At 50.6% G+C, this 19905-nt stretch overlaps 1 protein-coding gene across 5 annotated transcripts in view; it reads right to left on the minus strand.

Annotated features, from left to right (window-relative positions):
• Positions 1 to 19905, minus strand: part of MPP2 (MAGUK p55 scaffold protein 2) — a 32196-nt gene continuing 12291 nt past the window's right edge. For 4 of the 5 annotated variants that reach the window (XM_054457795.2, XM_054457796.2, XM_054457797.2 and 1 more), the window contains 10 exons: positions 7794 to 7946; positions 7494 to 7643; positions 6877 to 7104; positions 6055 to 6186; positions 5841 to 5946; positions 5687 to 5755; positions 5290 to 5451; positions 4404 to 4606; positions 3897 to 4025; positions 1 to 2623 (listed from right to left, as the gene is read on the minus strand). In XM_054457795.2, the coding sequence (XP_054313770.1) occupies positions 2447 to 2623; positions 3897 to 4025; positions 4404 to 4606; positions 5290 to 5451; positions 5687 to 5755; positions 5841 to 5946; positions 6055 to 6186; positions 6877 to 7104; positions 7494 to 7643; positions 7794 to 7946 (1509 nt within the window). In that variant the 3' untranslated portion in view covers positions 1 to 2446. Of the gene's footprint in view, positions 2624 to 3896; positions 4026 to 4403; positions 4607 to 5289; positions 5452 to 5686; positions 5756 to 5840; positions 5947 to 6054; positions 6187 to 6876; positions 7105 to 7493; positions 7644 to 7793; positions 7947 to 8677; positions 8767 to 19905 lie in introns of those variants that run through there. The other variant, XM_063656715.1, reaches the window with a different exon arrangement.

Below are 19905 nucleotides of genomic sequence, written 5' to 3' on the forward strand. Positions count from 1 at the left end.
TTTGCTTTCACATTTAATCCAAGGAAAAAGAAAACCAGTGAGAAAAGTCAAGAATTGGATGGCTGAGGGAGGGGACAGAGGAAGCGCACTGGGGCTGGGACTGAATATGGACAGTGGATGGTAGGGTCCTCACTCTTTCGAGGTCCCTCAAATACAAGAGTCCACAATGGCAGGGAGGGAGAACAGAGTCATACAGCTAATGTGGTGGGTACACACACCTGTTCCAACCCAGCCCCAGCCCTGTTCCAGGTGAGCCAAGGACTGACAGCCTCTGCTCCCACCTGATAGGTACCTGGGACGGCTGTGGAGTGGGGCTTAGGCAGGGGATGTAGGAGGCTGCTCAGAGAGGAAAGACTGAGAAGAAACAGGAGGGAAAGGCCCCAGGCCTGCCCCTTGGACATTACTAGCAGTGAAGGTGCCATGAGAGCCAGGTACCCAACCCATCTCCATCAGAGATGATGGTCATTTGGACCAAGGGAGCAGAGGCAGCTGCAACAACAAATCTTCCCTTGCCTCTACCCTCAAATCCCCCAGGAAAGGTAGGAAATGGCAAGTGACCCCATAGCCTCAGGTCAGCAAGAAAACACTCCATTTCCTTCCCACTCCCTTAGGCTGAGGGTGATGCAAGGGAGCGCTGAATCAGGATGAAAGGACACTGACTAAGGGAAAAGAGGAGCAGGAGGATGAGTGTGTAGTATACGCAGAGCCACACCAACGAGATGGGGGCAGGCCTGGCCTTTCCACCCCATGTGTATACTCTATGCAAATGCAAATGAGACTCCTAGTATAAGAAATATATTCTAACATTTGTAATAAATATTCTGTTTATTCTCCTTCCCCTTCCCTAGGAAATGGGCACACAGTGGTTCAGGAGCCAGCTTTGGCTGACGCTGCAGCGAAGACTAGTTAGACACTCAGAAGAACTGGGAGGCACAGGGGTTTGGACTCGGGGTGTCACAGGTTGTCCCCTCTGAGGACAGGCTCACCCCGGAAGGAATGCAGAGAACAATGAAGGATGAGATGCCCAAGTACATCTAGGACAGCATTCTTTCTTAAAGGGAGTCTCCTATTTTACAAAACTGCCCTCCCCAAGTTATGGCAGGGGGGCATTTAGGGTAGGGAGACAATAAGACAAGGGAGGAGACATCAGGAAAGGACCAGGGCTAAGGAGTCTGGGATCAGGGTATCATAAGAAATGAAGGCTCATGGGGAACCCCCAGAAAGGGTCCCCAAAGAGTGACCTCCAAAACAAAACAACTCTTTGCTTCCGCCCCAAACTAAACCTGACACACACACACGCGCACACACGCACACACACATACACACACCCCGGTGCCAGAGGCACAGACAGGTGCCGAGCATGCACGTGGAACCACAGGCTGTGCAGACTACAGTGTAAATGGCGCCTCTGGAGTTGTGTGTGAGGAACCTCCTGGAGGGCAACTGTCCTTCAAGCCCAGGCTCCCAAGGTCCCCTCTGCACTCCTCCTTAGCCCCTCCAACCCCGCAGCCCTGATGCAAGTGGGCTACCTGGACCTGGCTAGAGAGAAAACCAAAATGGACCAAGGTCAAGGACATAGAGCTCAGACCTGTGCCTGCTGTGGGCCATGGAGAACTTGGGGCTCTTCAGTTGGTAGCAGCAGGTTGTCACAGGGCTCAGCCCTCCATCCCACCCCTACCTGGGCTGAGCCCACTGGCCCCTGCCAGCCTGGTCCTGTGGGGAGCAGGGCTGACCTGTCAGGACACATTGGAGAAATCTGGAGAAACTTCGGCAGTGAGAAGCTGTGGATGAGGGAGGGACCGAGCAGCATCTGCCCTGCGACCCTGTCCGTTTCTGAGGGAGCTGGGAGCTGCAGTGCTCTGCAGCTGTGGCCACTGGCTCTCACTCTGACTCCTCCAGCCTTCAAGATGGCACCAGGCTGGCACCACCACCCGGGCCTGCCTGGCTGTCAGCAGGCCACATATTTCCCTGGTCACACGGAAACAGCCCAAGGCCTGTTCCTGCGACACAGGGGTGAGAGGTGGGAGAAGTCCAGGAATGGGGTAGGTGTGGCTAGTCCAGAGGAGAACTGGTGACTGGGGAGGGGTGGCGGGGGCAGTGTGCCTACTGACCATGTGGTCCCAAAGCAGCTTTTATCTTCTCTGTACTGACCATTATGGAGGTGACTCTGACACATTCCTGGGCAGAGCTTGGCCCTCAGAGATATCTGGTGGCCAATGGGCATCGGGAGTGGGCAGCACCTGGGCACAGGGTACCCCATGAATGCCCACCTCCCTGGCAGTGCACGCCTCTGTGCTGAAGCCAGACTTAGGGCCTGCTGGGAGCTGTTACCCAAGGACAGCCAGATATGGGGGCTAAGGATTGTGGCAGGGGGTCACAGGTCAGGAAGGGGATGGATTCAGGTTCTGGGTTTCAACACAGTGGGCCAAGGACCAGGTGAACAGGCTCAGTACACCCAGCTGACAGGCACCCACTGGGGCTCTGTCCGTAGCTTCTCCATGGCTGCCTGGAGCTCGCGGAAGGTCCTCTCCAGGTTGCTATTGACCAGGCAGAGGTCAAAGTAGTGCCCATAGCCCCTCTGGATGCGGCTGCTCTCCTCCACTGTCCGTCTCAGGTCCGCCTCCTGCCCAGGCACAAGGGGACCTCCCTACAGTCAGTGCCCACAACTCACCCCCACTGTCAGAAGGAGCTACAGCTGCCCCCGTTCCCCAAAGCCCAACCCTGGCGTGGACTCCCTGGCTAGGGATGCAGGGGCCCCTCTCTGCGTGCCTCAAAGTGGCTCACCATCAACCACAAACAGATGGTGAGTGCAAGGGAGGAAATAAGCTTTAATAACTGCCAATCATACCCCTAAATGCTTTGCGTGCCACATGATCTTCACTAGAGCTCTGCAAGGTAGGATTAATTCTTTCCCATTTATAACAGAGAAAATGAAGGCACAAAAAGGTCACACAGCCAGCCAGTGGCTAATCAGGGTCTGCCTGACTCTCAAGCCAGTGCTCCCTCAAGTCTGCCTAGGCTGCCTTACCTATGCAGCTAGACAGGCTGGTACCAGGGCAATCCCACCCTCGACCCAGTGGAAGCTGGATGGGCAGGGGTGGGGAAGGGTACTTGACAACTGACTTAAATAAGCTGAAGCTGGCCGCATCCCAACAGTTCCAGTTGGCCACACCTGTTGCCAAGGAGGAGGTACCCAGAATGGGGATCAGGCAAAGGTCCAGAGCTCCTTAAGGGGGTCATTGGCAGAAGGGTGCCAGCCTAGACAGCCTCTCCTGGGCCCCAGGCACGCTCTGATCTGGGGCCTGAATGCTGCAGCACCAGGCATGGCCAGCAGAGGGACCCCTGAGCTCAGAGCGCCGCAAACTCTCCACCTCCTGGGAAGGCGCAGCAAGACGTAGGGAGGAAGGAGGATGGGGCTGGAGTTCTGCAATGAGGCCTTGAAGCCTCTCCTCCAGGTGCTGCCTGCTCCCTGAGGCTGACTCAATCCTCCAGCCAGCCTTCCCGCCTCTGGCTTTCTCCTACCCTTCAGCTTTCCCCCAGCTGTAAGCAACCCAAGCTCACCTGGCCCACCTCCTGCCCACATCTCCCAGTGGCCCTCTGGAACTCACTCTGGCCAGCACTCTGTCTCTGCAGAGTGGGCTGAGCCAGGGGCCTGGAGTCAGAAGCACATGTATCCCAGGCTAGGCGTGTGCCTGGCTCACTCTGAGACTTTGGACTTCCTCTCTCAGACCTCCCCTTCCACATCTATGCAGGGGGGACCACGTCCTGCCTCACTGATAACTGGAGCAGGCCCCTGTCCCTCCCCAACACCACCTCCTTCTCTCTGTCAGCTCAGGCCTGTCCCCCACCACCCTAGGCAGCTATCAGACCCCTCCCCCACACCTCAGAGCCCTCACCGTGAGCTGCTTGGTGGATACTCCACTCTCCAGCGCAGCCCTGTTCATGGCCCGCAGGGTCTCGAAGTCTGGGGCCTCGATGAACACCACGTAAGGGACAAACTCGGCCGTTCGTAGCACCTTCACCGCCTGCAGAAGGAGAAGGCAGGGTAGGGAGCATATCCCCATGTCTGTCCTAGGAACCAGAGAAAGGCTGTGAGGGTGACCGGGGTTGAGGTGGGCACTTGGGAGTGGATGAGAAAAGGGTGCCTGGGGGTCTGGTACACAAGTCCTGGGACAAATGACAAACAGCTGGCAGGTGGCTGGGGTGACTGGAGGAGACCAGAGGAGGAGTGGGGGCTCTGGGAGGCTGAGAAAGGTTCCAGGTGGGCTGGGTTTCTAGCAGTAGTTGAGGGTTAAGGGGTTACATGGGCGTGCTCAGGTGACAAGTGTCTGGAACTATATGGGGGAGCACTGAGGCAGCAGAGAGGACATTGGGCAGGCTGGGAAGGAGCAGAGTGGCGGTACCTGGGGGTTGACATCCAGCACGCACACCTTCCCAGCAGCGACCACGCCCCGGATGGAGTCAATACGTGTGCCATACAGGTTGCCCTCGTACTCGCCATGCTCCAGGTAGCGCCCAGCACGGATGTCAGCCTCCATCTCCCCACGGGACACAAAGCTGTAACCCTGACCTTCCCGCTCTGAGTCTTTCGGCCGCCGGGAGGTGTCTAGGGGGATGGGGGTAGGTTGGACCGAATGGGCACGGGCAGGTCACAGTGCCTCAGACACATATATGCACCCCTACCCAGGCCCCCATTTCCCAGCCTTGGAGGTGCAGTCTGCTTCCCATCTTGCCAGCACTGCTGCCTTTGGACACACCTGCCCCCCACTCTCCCCACTGGCACAGAGACATGAGGTGGCAATCATGGTCCAACCCAGAGCCCACAGATGAGAGGCTGAGGTCCAGAAAGGGCGATGTACAGCCAAAAGCCACACAGCAAGAGCCAAGCAGACCAGGGCAGTGCTCTTAGTCCTGCCTCTGGCAGCCAGGAGCTTCCACCACCCCCGCTGGTTCTGCCACTAAGAAGCCCTGTCTTCCACAAGGCTACACACGTGCAGCTCATAGCCTGTTTCACCCGGGTGCACAGCTGGGTACTCTCTTCACGGCTTTTAGCAAGTGAAACAAGAGAAGGAAAGGGGACGCCAGCCCAGCCCACTAGGCCACCTGTTGGCTGGACACCTCCCTCACCCTTCCTACCCACCCACAGACGGCGTGCACCCCAACCCGTGTACCCAAAGGTACCACCTGGCCTGGTGCCCATGAAGATGCCCATTCGGTGGGCCCAGCCCCTGGCCCCCAGGGGAGTCCTGCTCCCTGTCCCCTACTCAGCAGGGCCCAGCTCCCACTCACAGGGCACCGTGGTGCCATAGCGATCTGGATCCCACATGATGAGCTTGTTCTTCAGGCTGCGCCGTCCCACGCCCTGAGCCCCAATCAATACCAGGGTTTTCCGGCGGAATGGGGGCATGCGGGCCACCTCCTCATAAATGAGCAGCTCATGACGGTCAAACTCTGGACACAGGGAGATGGCGCTGCTCACCAGGCTGCATGGTGAGGGAGGGGCGGAGCTCTCAGGGAGGCTGAGGGCAAGAGGGCTTGGAACAGGGGAGCAGGGGAGTCGGGCAGGGCCTAGGGACACGGCTGGCAGCATCTGAGCCAGGCACGCATCTTCACAGGTGATGGGTGGGGACAGGGAAAGGCATGCCATGTTAGAGGAGGGCAAGGGAGGGGGCGCTGTGATACCCACCTGCATTCTTGGTGGTCAAATACATCATTCGCTTCTTTTTCTTTCCTGAAAGGCTGCCACATAGGGTCCCTGGCCATAGGGAGATGGGTGAGTGAGGCAGACAGGGCCCTGTCGGATCCCAGATTGGAGGTGTGGGGTAGGGGGGACCTCCTACCTGAGTTTGGTGTCAGCTCCAGGTCCCTCTTGACAAATGCTTTCCGCTTCTCCTCCAGCAGCTGGCTGGGGATGAGCCCAGCACTGCCCCCTTCGACATGACATGCCTGAAACGGACATGAGACCAAGATCTGCCTGAGCAAGAGGACCCCTCCCTGTGCCCTCGCCCTCCCATGCACCATACCTGGAGAGATGCGGGGGTGCCCGCAGCTCACCTGCCACCAGTTGGCATCATCCTGGTTTACAATCTGGAGCAAGTCCCCGGCGTTGAAGCGCAGGCCTGCTTCCTTGCAGGGGATGAGGCTGTCTCGGGCCGGGTCATAGTCAAAGTGACATTTCACAAATACCTGGGCCCAGGAATCAGCAAAAGGTTGGGGGACGGGTCAGCAGAAGGCTGCAGGTGGAGGTCTACCCCATGCTCCCTCTTTTCACAAAGATGTAAGGGGCAATGGAACTGTCCCCCTGCAGGAGTGATGCCTCCAGGCCTGCCTATGCGCCTCCCTGGTGCCAACCTCCCTTCGCATCTAGTACTACGGGATTCAGATCTCAGGACCAAGGATGTGGGACCACTAAGTAGGGGACAGGACCCTGGCACCTAATCCTGGATCCCTTCCTCCACTCACCCTTGGAGAAGGGCTCTGGTGGAGGGTGAGAGAGCCAATAGGATAGGTAGACAGAGCAGCCAGACCCCCAGAATTGACCAACCAGGAGACAGCTGTCCAGGACATACGACAACCCCACCCTGCACACACGCACAAACGTGAAGAACGCTGACCACGATGCAGGCACTCTCTCATACACTCAGGTACCCCAGGCTGTGGCTGCGTGTATAATGCCAGCCAATGTGGGAGCACGTGCAGGTGCAGCAGAGGCAGAGGCCTGTCCGTGGCTGCGGTCAGCTGCCCCTGGGCTGCAGTTCCCACTCCCATCTTCCCTGGAGGAAACCAGTAGGAGAGGAGGGCCTCAGTGAGACCTGCAACCCTGACAGCCAGGAGGCTCAGCCATCCCTTGGGCCTTGTGCTGGGTGAGGGGCCCACCTGGCGGGGCAGATGGGGCTCCTGGTAGCTGGGCAGGATCTTGAGGATGACACTGCCACTGGCGTTGCGCAGGAGCTCCTGCAGTGCACGGGGGTCACTGCCCACTGGCTGCCCGTTCACCTCCTTGATGATGTCACCCACATGCAGCAGGCCTTGCTGAGCCACCATGCCCCCATGCAGAATGCGTGCGATCACCAGCTCGCCGCCCTCCACGCGGAATGTTACACCCTGGATGTCAGAGGGAGTGTAAGATGAGGCCCCAGTTGCTCCAAGTCAGAATCTTCAAATAGTCTCCTAATGGCTCCTCCATTCCTGTCCCTACCCACCCACCCCCGCCCTCACAAAGTCCTCCTCCATCCTTCTGCCTAAATTCTTCACTTACAGCAGGTACTAATGTGGGGGGAAGCAGGCAGACTGGAGAGATGCGGACACAGGTGCGTGTGCAGTGTCTATGGTCTCCTGGGTCTTCCCCCGACCTTTGCTGCATGGGCCCTTCCCTGCACAAAGCTGGCCCCATCTTCATCTTCAGACCACGCTTGGCCTTTTTTGTCCGCTCATTGGTTATTCTCAATCCCCCACCCTCACCAGCCCCGCCTCTGGCCCTGTCCAGTCCTCACCAGATGTTCTCCGGCTGTCTTGCGGATGCCCACCATGCGCACAGCATCGGGAGGTACAGGCTGGTTGCTGAATGTAGGGTCCAGGCCAGGGCTTGGGGGTGGTGTCTCATAGGTCTTTGAGGCCACAGAGTCGTGCGTCTCCAGGAGGGACTGGGGGGTGGTGGGAAGAGAAGGGACAATGGGGCAGTGCCCTGGGTCTCTTCCCATCTCAGCTCCAACTTCCTGCTGGCCCCTCCAACAGCAGCATGCCCCGGTCCACCCACCTCCTGCTCCCTCACCCCAGCCCCAGCAGCCAGGAACCTGGAAGTGGGGCTCCTGGAGGATGTGGGCCAGCTCCGCGGCTGTGCTGCTCTGCTCAGCCAGCTGCGCCAGGTCCCGCAGGATCTCCTGCACCAGCTCCAGGTTGTTGTCTCTCACGGCCTCCAGCTTCGTCTCCTCCAGCCTCTCATGGGCCTGGGGGTGGAAGCAGAACCGGTGGGGCCAGGAGCTTCCCCAGGAACCCTGGGACACCAAGCAGCGTCCTCCCTCAGCCCCCAGGCATTTTCCCCACCCCACCCCCCAGCCCTCAGCTTCAGCTCCTCACTCACTGACACACAATCACACCCACACGTGCACATGCATTCCTTGCTGTCTCCTTTCTTCCCCAAAATTACTAGGACCTAGTTTAGGGAAGGAAGAAACCAAAGGACAAACCTTCCTTTCCATCCCTTTGCCATAGAGGGTCATTAGAAGTTACCAAATTGTCCCCAGCTCCCAGGACCCTATATGCATTGGCATTCAAAGACAGCTTCTTCCACCGGACATCATGGTTGGGTGGGGCCTTAAAGACCCTGAAGCCCAGGATGAGAAAATTAGAGCGGTAGAATAACTTTCCCAGGGCCAATGGGACTTGAACTTGCATCTTCAGGCCCTCAACTCAGTGTTCCCAGTGAATGAGGGGACAGGTAATCAGCACATGGTGCCAGGAGCAGGCCCTGCACCTATTTGTTGCTCTGCTGGCTCCGGGCTCCATACCAAGGTGCGCTGAAAACAGAAAAGGAATCCTTCGCCCGTGACCAGCCCAGTGGGGAGTGTTAGGTTCAATAGGTCAGGAAGAAAGGAATTCCATTTCAAGAATTATATGAACACCTTTTTTCTCCTCTGAATCTTTGAAAGATCATTGCAGACAACACAAGCCACTTTACCCCAAAGTATTTCAGCCTGTATTTCATAGGAACAAAGACATTCTGCTGCATAAACCACAATGTCATTATCACCTGCAAGAAATTTAACATCGATTCATTAATATATTACGTAAGACAGTCCACATTCAAACGTTCACTCTTGTCCCAAAAGTATCCTTTATAATTTTATTTTTTCTGATTCAGGATCTAATTGATGATCATATGTTGTATTTGGTTGACACATCTTTTTATTCTCCTCTAATCTAGAACAGATCCCAATAACTTTTAGACTTTCAGAACATTTGTTGTTTTGTTTTTTTGTTTCTGTTTTTGTTTTGTAGGGACAGGGTCTCACTACATTGCCTAGGCTAGTCTCAAACTCTTGGCTGCAAGCAATCCACCTGCTTCAGGCTCCCAAAGCCTAGGATTACAGGCATGAGCCACTGCACCCAGCCTAGACATTTTTAGACTCCAGGCCAGTAGTTTTTAGGATGCTCTACCACTAGATTTAGTTGATTGTTTCCTCATGATTAGACTTACGTTAATCCTTGTGACAAGAGTTCTATGTAGGTGATCTTGTGTCTTTGTGTCTTTCCCATACTTTAAGACTATGTGACTATTCTGTTCCCCCAAAATCCTTCACCAATGGATTTAGTGTCAATTTATGACTCTTGCCTAAATGAATTATTATACTGGAGGTTGCAAAATAGTGATTACCTAATTCCCATCATTCCTTCTACATTTATTGGCATTCTACTATAAGAATGAGCTTTTCAGCCAGGCACAGTGGCTCACGCCTGTAATCCCTGCACTTTGGGAGGCTGAGGCCAGTGGATCACCTGAGGTCAGGAGTTTGCAAAACAGCCTGGCCAACATGGTGAAACACCGTTTCTACTACAAATATAAAAAATTAGCCTGGCGTAGTGGTGGGCGCCTGTAATCCCAACTACTCAGGAGGCTGAGGCAGGAGAATCGCTTGAACCTGGGAGGTAGAGGTTGCAATGAGCCGAGATCGTGCCATTGCACTCCAGCCTGGGCAACAAGAACGAAACTCCATCTCAAAAAAAAAAAAAAAAAAAGAATGAGCTCTTCTTTTCTCCTACCACCTTACTCCTCTTTCTCTCCTCTCTCTCATGATATCACTATGAATTTTTTTTATTCCATATGTCCTAATCCATTACGATCACTATCTTCGTTGACCCAGTTTATCCCAAATTTGTCCAGTGGGAGCCCCATTCACACTTCTGTCCTGTTGACATGTTCCCATCAGTCCTTGAGCATCTTCTTCCCTTCTGGCACAGGCTCATCTGATGCGTTCCCTACCCCAGGTCTGGAATCAGCAATTTCTCCAAGGAACCCTGATTCCTTTTAGCAGGAGATAGTATTTAGAAACCAAGATGTGGGCACTCAGTACCCATTGTTTCTGGGCATCATTTCTTTGGCAGTCATTGGTAGATACTAATGGCTCCAAATAAAATTAAATTCTAAAGGATTTTTCTCATCTTCCCCCATTCCATATTTGTGTCTCCCTTCTCCTTCAGTGAGAACTTATTTCCCAATAACATCAATATATTTACTTATTTGTTCTGTCCTTCAATATTCAAAGCAGTTTCAAAATTGCTATACAACTGCTACTACCTATCACAAATCTATTAAGTAAAAATCAGCGGGGAAGGGTAGTAGGGGTGTAAAGGATAAAAGACTACACACTGGGTACAGTGTACACTGCTTGGGTGATGCGTGCATCAAAATCATAGAAATCACCACTAAAGGCCAGGCGCGGTGGCTGATGCCTGTAATCCTGCACTTTGGGAAGCCAAGGCATGAGGATCACCTGAGGTCAGGAGTTCGAGATGAGCCTGACCAACATGGTGAAACCCCATCTCTACCAAAAATACTAAATTAGCCAGGCATGGTGGCACACACCTGTAATCCCAGCTACTCAGGAGGCTGAGTCACGAGAATCACTTGGACCCAGGAGGCAGAGGTTGCAGGAGCTGAGATTGCACCACTGCACTCCAGCCTGGGCAACAGAGCAAGACTCTGTTTCAAAAAAATAAATTAAATAAATAAATATATTGCCCTTTCTTACATAAAACATAGAACACTGTATATGCCCTTTGATACCCTAGGGCTTTTATTTAACTGGTTTGGTTTGTTTTCTGGCTTTTTATTTAAAAATATGTCATAGAAATCACTCCATGAAACTGCATGGAGATCTTCCTTTATTAATTATTATTGTTAGTTTGTTTGAGACGGAGTCTTGCTCTGTCACCCAGGATGGAGTGCAGTGGCGCAATCTCGGCTCACTGCAACCTCTGCCTCCCAGGTTGGGATTACAGGCATGAACCACCACGCCCATCTTATTATTTTAATTACGGCATTTGACTCCATTGCATGACTGGATTCCTGTAATTTATTCAGCCAGTCTCCATAGGTATTTAAGTTGTTTCTAATACTTTGCTATTGCAAATAATGTTGCAGTAAATGACTCTGGCATAGTATTCTATATCTGTGGAGAAGATCTTCCATGTAAATTCCTAGAAGTCTTGCTGGGTCAAGCAGCAAATACATATGTAATTTGCTTAGATACTGACAAATTCCCCTCCATGGGACTTTGGCCAGTTTGCCCTCCTGCTAGCACTGCATGAGGGATTTTCTTGAAGCCCACCGTTAGAGTGTTGATCAAACATTTGCATGTCTGCCAATCACATGGAGGAGAAATGATCTCTCAGTGGGGCTTACTTTGCATTTTGCTTATTATGAGTAAAGTCAGACATCTCTCCATATGTTTAAGGGCCATCTGTATATCTTTTTCTGTGAACTGTCTACTCATGTCTTTCCCAATTTTTCTGTCAGGTCTTGGTTTTTATTCTTTTCCCTATTTTAAAAAATGTTCTCTCTCTATTGGAAAAATTAGCCCTTTGTGATATTTCTTGCAAATAATTTCCCCCAGTTTGCCACTTGTCTTTTGACTCTGCTTGTGGTGTTTTTGCATGCAAAAAAAAAAAAGAAAAAAATTTAAGTCAGGTGCAGTGGTTCACACCTGCAATCCCAACACTTTGGGAGGTCGAGGAGGGAGGACTGCTTGAGCCCAGGAGTTCAAGACCAGCCTGGGTAAGATGGCAAGCCCCCGTTGCTACAAAATATTTTTAAAATGCATCTGAACATTTTTAATGCTCATTTTGATGCATGGTGGCATGCACCTGAGGTCCCTGCTACTCTTACTTGGGAGGCTAAGGTGGAAGGATCGCTTGAACCCAGGAGATTGAGGCTGCAGTGAGCACTGTTTGCACCACTGCACTCCAGCCTGAATGACAGAGCAAGACCCTGGCTCAAAAACCAAATTTTTTTAATGTGGGTGAATTTAATAATCTTTCATGCATCTGAATTTTGAGGCATAGTTTTTTGTTTTTTTGTTTTTTTTGAAGGGAGGGCTTTTCCCATATACAGAGCCTTGTTTTCTTCTAGGACGTGTATGATTTATATTTTCACATAGAGATCTCTGATCTGCTTGGAGTTTATTCTGATATATGATGTGAGGAATAAATACACTTTGATATCTTTCAAAATGACTATCCAGATGTTCCAATACCATTTATTAAAAATTCATGGCAGAGCACAATGGCTCACACCTGTAATCCCAGCACTTTGGGAGGCCAAGGCAGGAGGATCACTCAAGCCCAGGAGTTCAAGACAGCAAGACCCCATCTCTATTTTTAAAATTTTTTTTAATTAAAAAAATTCAAAAGAAAACTATTGTTTGATTTTTTTTTTAGGTGTGAGAATAGTAGTGTAACTTTAAAGAATCCTTTTCAGTTGAGCCCAGGAGTTTATATACACAATGAAACACTTGCAGATACAATCTATTATGGCTGAGATGTACTCCAAAACAATGGAGGAGAGAGGGAAGCGGGTAAAGGTGTGGATGAAACAAGATTATGCATGACTTGTTGAATGTTGAAGTGGGGTGCTAGGTGATGGATGTTCAGGATATATTTTTAAATGTTTTCATAATAGAAAATTTGTTTAGCCATGAGATGGTGAGATTTGAGTAATACTTCATAGGACTGCTGTGAGAATTTGGTGAGATGGACACAGTGCCTGGCAGACAGCAGGTGCTCAATAAAGGTTAGATGCTTTCTGCCTTCTCTTTTCCCAAACAGGCCAGGGAACAGCACCCCACATGGCCCCACAGCCTCCTAAACCATCCTCTGCTGGGTGGGCAGCATTTTAGACTGACACTCACAACCTACTGGGGAAACAGACAACTGATGGGGCAAAGGACTAGCATTTGGGGAAAGGAACAAGCCCCAGAGGGTTGGTCTTCCACAGAGCCCTATGTGATTTTCAGTCATTTAGCTCAGCCCAGCCTATGGAGCCCCAGAATGAGGGAGGCATCCCAGCTCTGGCTCTGTTACCCTGTGCCTAGGACAATGTTGGGAATCAAAGCCCTAATAACTGAATGTCAAGAATAAACAAAGGCACTCAGGCAGCAACAATCTCACCACAGCAACCCTTGCATGGCTCTTTTGGGTTAACAGGAGCCAGCTCTGGCACAGGTGTCCTGATGTGAGCATTAGAGAGGTCACTCATTTTGACTTTAGCACTATCTGGTCCATGGATGGAGGACAAGTTTTCCGAGGAGACATGTTTGATCAAGGGGGAAGCCAGGGTGCCTCCTAAGCTGCTTACCTCCTATCTTTGACTTAATGACATTCCCACCATGCGCTAATCCATTCCTCCTCCTGTGGCCACCCCTGGACATTTTATACCCACAGATATGAAAGCACAGCTCTTCAAGCTCAACCTCACAGCCCAAAGGAAACTTTAAACATTTAATCATTCAAATACAAAACCAACAACTCAGTGGGCTGAACTAACAAATAATTTTTTTTTTTTTAGATGGAGTCTTACTCTGTAGCCCAAATTGGAGTACAGTGGCACAATCTTGGCTCACTGCAACCTCCACTTCCTGGGTCCAGGCAATTCTTGTGCTTCAGCCTCCCGAGTAGCTGGGACTATAGGCACATGCCACCACCCCTGGCTAATTTTTTATATTTTAGTAGAGACGAGGTTTCACCATGTTGCCCAGGATAGTCACAAACTCCTGAGCTCAGGTGATCTGCCTGCTTTGGCCTCCCAAAGTGCTGGGGTTACAGGCGTGAGCCACCACACCTGGCCTAAATTAGATTTTTTAAATGATGTAACAAGGATCTACCCACCACCCAAACTAAAAAACAAAGCTCTTGTCAATATCCTACATCTAACCACATGCCCCCACTCACCCTTCCCACTTGCAGAAATCACCATCTTTTTTTTTTTGAGACAGAGTCTCGCTCTATTGCCCAGGCTAGAATGCAATGGCACAATCTTGGCTCACTGCAACCTACACCTCCCAGGTTCAAGCGATTCTCCTGCCTCAGCCTCTCGAGTAGCTGGGATTACAGCATGCACCAACACACCCAGCTAATTTTGTATTTTTAGTAGAGTCGGGGTTTCTCCATGTTGGTCAGGCTGGCCTTTAACTCCCGACCTCAGGTGATCCGCGCGGCTCAGCCTCCCAAAGTGCTGGGATTACAGGCATGAGCCACCATGCCCAGCTGAAAGCACCATCTTGATTTAGCGTGTTTGTCATTCCCTGGCTTCCCAGTTAAAGAGTTTTAATGTGTCCATATGTATTCCACATACTTCTGAAATGAATATAGTTAATAAAAAGGGAATCGTTTCTGTCCAAAAAAAAATTTTTTTTTTTTTTGAGACAGAGTCTCGCTCTGTTGCCCAGGCTGGAGTGCAGTGGCGCAATCTCGGCTCACTGCAACCTCCGTCTCCCGGGTTCACGCCATTCTCCTGCCTCAGCCTCCCGAGTAGCTGGGACTACAGGCGTGCACCATCGTGCCCGGCTAATTTTTTGTATTTTTGGTAGAGACAGGGTTTCACCGTGTTAGCCAAGATGGTCTCGCTCTCGGCATGCCAAAGTGCTGGGATTACAGGTATGAGCCACCGCGCCCGGCCGTATTTTCTATGACATAAAAAAAGGGGAGAATCATGATTTTATCCATCCCTGGGGTCTGATTTTTTTTCACTTAACATTAAGTGAACAATTATTTCCCTTACTACTTTTTTACTCACTATTATTTTGCTAAGACTTATTCTTCTTTTTCATGTTAAGTGACATGTGGCCCAGAACTAGAAGAGTGATTTGAATTTCTGTGGTAGCCATTCATTTCATTCTGCTCTGAAAATCATCCTCAGCAAAGCAGGGGCTCAAGCTCATGGTAGAGCAGAAGCTTGGGTGGGAGACACAGCTAGCTCGTAGTGGGGCCAGCCTGCACTCTGCTCTGTTTGCTCCCAATCCAGAGCTGTAGCAGGCTGCAAATGCAAACACTACACAGTCATTTCACTGAAAAGTTTTCCCTCTGCTCTCCACTCCAACCCCCCGATCATGGCAAAAGACAGGGAATTCCTATTTGAAGCCCTGGTTCATAATTAAATAGCGAAATTAAAAGCTGAAAGATGTCCCAGAGAGTAGTGTGTCAGAAAGTAAAGGAACTCTTTAATCTGGGTTTGACAGATATGACTTGCTTTAGCCGACGGGCCATTATCAAATGTGAGCAGAGGCTTAGAAAGTGCTTGTGACTGGGGGCTTGTCCTTCCTTGCTTGTGAGACCACCATGTGAAGGTGGCTGAGGATGAGAGACCACATGGAAAGGGGTCTGGCCATCCCAGACATTGCAGTTTTCCCAGCTAAGACATCAGATATGTGAGTGAGGCCATCCCGGACCACCCAGCCCCAGCTAAGCAAGCCCAGGCCAGAAGAACCACCCAATCAACCCACAAAATCAGGGGAATTAAATCACAGTTGTTTTAAGCCATGACACAGCAGGATGGTTTGTTACACAGCAAAAGTGAACTGATACACTGGCCTCACCACTACACCCTCTGCTTGTCATGTCCCCTTGTCAGAGCCCCTATCTTAGTGACCTCCCTAGACCTTTATTCTTCTAGGGCCCTGTCTTGCTTTCCCAGGTCTTCCACCCTAGCCTCCCCACAGAACAAGAGGCCTCCCTGTGAACTCCAGTCTGAAGCTAAGATTATAACAACTCTTTCTGATTCAAAAAGGCACTTCTGGCCGGGCATGGTGGCTCACGCCTGTAATCCCTGCACTTTGGGAGACCGAGGCGGGTGGATCATCTGAGGTCAGGAGTTCGAGGTCAGCCTGGCCAACATGGTGAAACCCTGTCTCTACTAAAAATACATAAATTAGCCAGGGATGGTGGGCCTGTAATCCCAGCTACTCGGGAGGCTGAGGCAGGAGAATCGCTTGAACCTGGGAGGCAAAGGTTGCAGTGAGCCGAGATTGCACCATTGCACTCCAGCCTGGGCAACAGAGCAAGATTCAGTCTCAAAAAAAAAAAAAAGCACTTCCACTTCCATAACCTCCACCTAGCCCTAGCCCCACTACGACTCTGAGGGATAGGTATCATTCTCCCCACTTCTCAAAAGAAATAACTGGGCTGGGCATGGTGGCTCACGCTTGCAATCCTAGCACTTTAGGAAGCCAAGGTGGGAAGATCACTTGAGCTCAGGAGTTCAAGACCAGCCTGGGCAACATAGTGAGAACTCACCTTTCTTTTAAAATAAATACATAAACAAATATTAATTTTTAAAAAATTCCTCCATAAGAAACAACTGAAGTTCAGAGAGGTTGACAGATATACCAAACTCACAAAGCCGGTCAGTGGAATCTTCTGACTCCAAGCCCTGTGTTCTTTCTTCTTCATCTCATGTGAATTAGTTCACACCAGCCTTCACATGCCTCTCAGCTGTCCCCATTAATAACAATTTTTCTGAATTTCTGAATGTCCCCTGCCTTGGATTCTTCACCTCGGCCTTGTCTGCAGCTGGAACACCTGCTGCTGGATCCATGTCAGCCCTCCCAGATGCCAGCCACCTGCCAGGGCCGCCACTTGCTGTGTGCAGCCAACCACCTGGACTTCTGATCTCTCTGCCAGACTTGACTTCCCGTAGGGCCTTTAACCCTCTGGGTTTGTATCCTCAGGCCCTGACCCTCCCTGATCCCAGATCTACCCAGCCTGGCCCCTCCTACACTGTCTGCCACATCCCCAGAGAGAGTCAAGCCCAGCTCCACAGCGTAAGGGAGGGAGGCCAACAGCTACCACATGTGGCTCCAATCTGATTTCATTCTTGTGAGTTTCTGGGCCACTTCACCAAGTTTTTGCAGCTGGATCTTTGATCACAGTGCTTTGTCTATTAGGTTAGAAATTTGTCTGTGTACACATAATGATTAAAATTGGTGAGAAGGAGGAAGTAGGTCCCATTGTCCAATGCAGGGAGCTCTGAGAGACACTGTCTTTGATGAGAGGAGTGGCAAATTTACATTGCAAAAGATCACCCATAGAAGGACAGAAGAAATGTATGGCTTTTTTTTTCAATGAGCTCAGGTAGGCTCCTTTATGGAGATTCACTTCCTGTTTGTTTCACAACCACAGGGAGAGAGAAGTCACTGGATTGCCTTAGCCCGTTAGGCTCGTACTGGGGGTCTCAGAGGGGAAGAAACGTCCATACTCTCTTCTATTGTGCTCTATGAATCCGGAACCATACCAGGAATTTCTTGGAAAAATTCCTGACCAGGCTTCTCACCAAAAACGTTTCTAGAGAAGGGAGTCTACTTACAATGTGACACAGCACATTGGTTCATTCTCAACTAGGCTTTACTGTGAGGTCCCAGGGCTGGGGCATTGTGGGGTCGAGTGAAAGGAAGACAGACTTGGGCTTCATCAGGAAAACAAACTATCTGGCAGTTCACTGCCATGACCCCAGCACTGTGCCTGGTATGTGGTGAGTGCAAAACAGGTATTTGTTGAACGGATGGATGGATGGATGGATGGATGGATGGATGGATGGACGAATGAGTGAATGACATAGCCAGCCAGCCAGCAAACCCATCATCAGAGAGCTGTCAAGCGGACTGTCGAGTGGACTGGACCAGCGAGGAATGCCATCACGGGGGACTCTGCTTTGAAGGGTATTGGCGAGAGGGCTGTCTCACTCTGAGACTCTGCCATCCCAAAGCAGAGTCTCACTGTCTCACTGTGGAGACAATAGCTAAAGTATCCAGAGGTGATATGGGCTCATAAACCCAACTCTGAAATCAATTTTGGAAAGTTACAGATGTTGAGGTTCAAAACTGCACATATTCATCAATTTCACTGCCAAGTGTCCATTCTAGAGAAACCCCCACACGCGTGCAGAAGCAGATGGATATGAGGATGTTCACTGCAGCACTGTTTTTCAGAGAGCAAAATCAGCAGTGACATACACATCTCTCAGGAGGGGAACCAATAAACAAACAGCTCTATTCATATATTAGAACAGGGGTCCCCAAACCCCAGGCCATGGACCAGTACTGGTCCGTGGCCTGTTAGAAGTAGGTGAACAGCAGGAAGTGAGCAAGCATTACTGCCTGAGCTCCGCCTCCTGTCAGATCAGTGGTGGCATTAGATTCTCACAGGGGCGCCAACCCTACTGGGAACTGCACGTGCCAGGGATCTAGGTTGTGTACTCCTTATGAGAAGTCTAACGAATGCCTGATGATCTGAGTGGAACAGTTGCATACCAAAACCACCTCCCTCACACTGATCCATGGAAAAACTGTCTTCCACAAAACTGGTCCCTGGTGCCAAAAAGGTTGGGGACTGCTGTATCAGAACACCACACCACAGTTCAAATGAATCTCCCTATCTCTGTATCTATACTTAGGTCGATAGCTGTACTACTTGTATGAAATATAAATCTCAAAAACAGAAGCACCTTACACTATCATTTCATTTATATAAAATTTAAAAGCACACGTAATGGCCAGGCATGGTGGCTCACGCCTGTAATCCCAACACTTTGGGAGGCTTGGAGGCAGGCAAATCATGAGGTCAGGAGTTCGAGACCAGCCTGGCCAATATGGTGAAACCCTGTCTCTACTAAAAAAATACAAAAATGGCCGGGTATGGTGGCTCACGCCTATAATCCCAGCACTTTGGGAGGCCGAGGCAGGTGGATGGCGAGACCAAGAGATAGAGACCATCCTGGTCAACATGGTAAAACCCCATCTCTAATAAAAATACAAAAATTAGCTGGGCGTGGTAGCGCGTGCCTGTAGTCATAGCTACTTGGGAGGCTAAGGCAAGAGAATCGCTTGAACCCAGGAGGCGGAGGTTGCAGTGAGCTGAGATTGTGCCACTGCGCTCCAGCCTGGTGACAGAGCGAGACTCCGTCTCAAAAAAAAAAAAAAAAAAAATTAGCCGGCCATGGTGGTGCATGCCTGTAGTCCCAGCTACTCGGGAGACTGAGGCAGAAGAATCACTTCAACTTGGGAGGCGGAGGTTGCAGTGAGCCGAGATTACGCCACTGCACTCTAGCCTGGGTGACAGAGTGAGACTCCAGGAAAAAAAAAAAAAAAAAAAAAAAGCACACATAACAAAGGTAGAGCCAGGCATAGTGGCTCATGACTATAATCCCAGTGCTTTGGGAGGCTGAGAGGATCACTTGAGGCCAGGAGTTTGAGGCTAGCCTGGACAACATAGCAAGACCCTGCCTTTACAAAAAAATTTAAAAATTAGCCAGGCATGGTGGTACATATTTGTAGTCCCAGTTACTCAGGAGGCTAAGGCAGGAGGATCATTTGAGCCCAGGAGTTCCAGGCTGCAGTGAGCTATAATTGTTCCACTGTACTCCAACCTGGGAGACAGAATAAGACCCTGTCTCAAAAAAAAAAAAAAAAAAAAAAATCCCACAAAGGTATACTGTTTATAGCTAAACACATATGTAGGCAAGATAAGCCAACATTCAATGAAATAACATCAATCTCTAGGCAGTGGTTACCTGTGGGAAGGGAATGCAGTGAAAATGAGGAAGGAGAGAGGCATTAACTGTGTCAAACTTTTTATTTATTTATTTATTTTGAGACAGTGTCTCACTCTGTCACCCAGGCTGGACTGCAGTGGCGTGATCATGGCTCATTGCAGCCTCGACCTACCCAGCTCAAGCAACTCTCCCACCTCAGCCTCTTGAGTAGTTGGGACTACAGGTGAATGCCACCATGCTTGGCTAATTCTATTTTTTTATAGAGACAGGATTTCACCATGTTGATCAGGCTGGTCTTGAAATCCTGAGCTCAAGTGATCCATCCACCTTGGTCTCCCAAAGTGCCGGGACTAAAGCTGTAAGTCACA

Source organism: Pongo pygmaeus, chromosome 19, assembly GCF_028885625.2.
Source record: "Pongo pygmaeus isolate AG05252 chromosome 19, NHGRI_mPonPyg2-v2.0_pri, whole genome shotgun sequence".
NCBI classification, from domain to species: domain Eukaryota; kingdom Metazoa; phylum Chordata; class Mammalia; order Primates; family Hominidae; genus Pongo; species Pongo pygmaeus.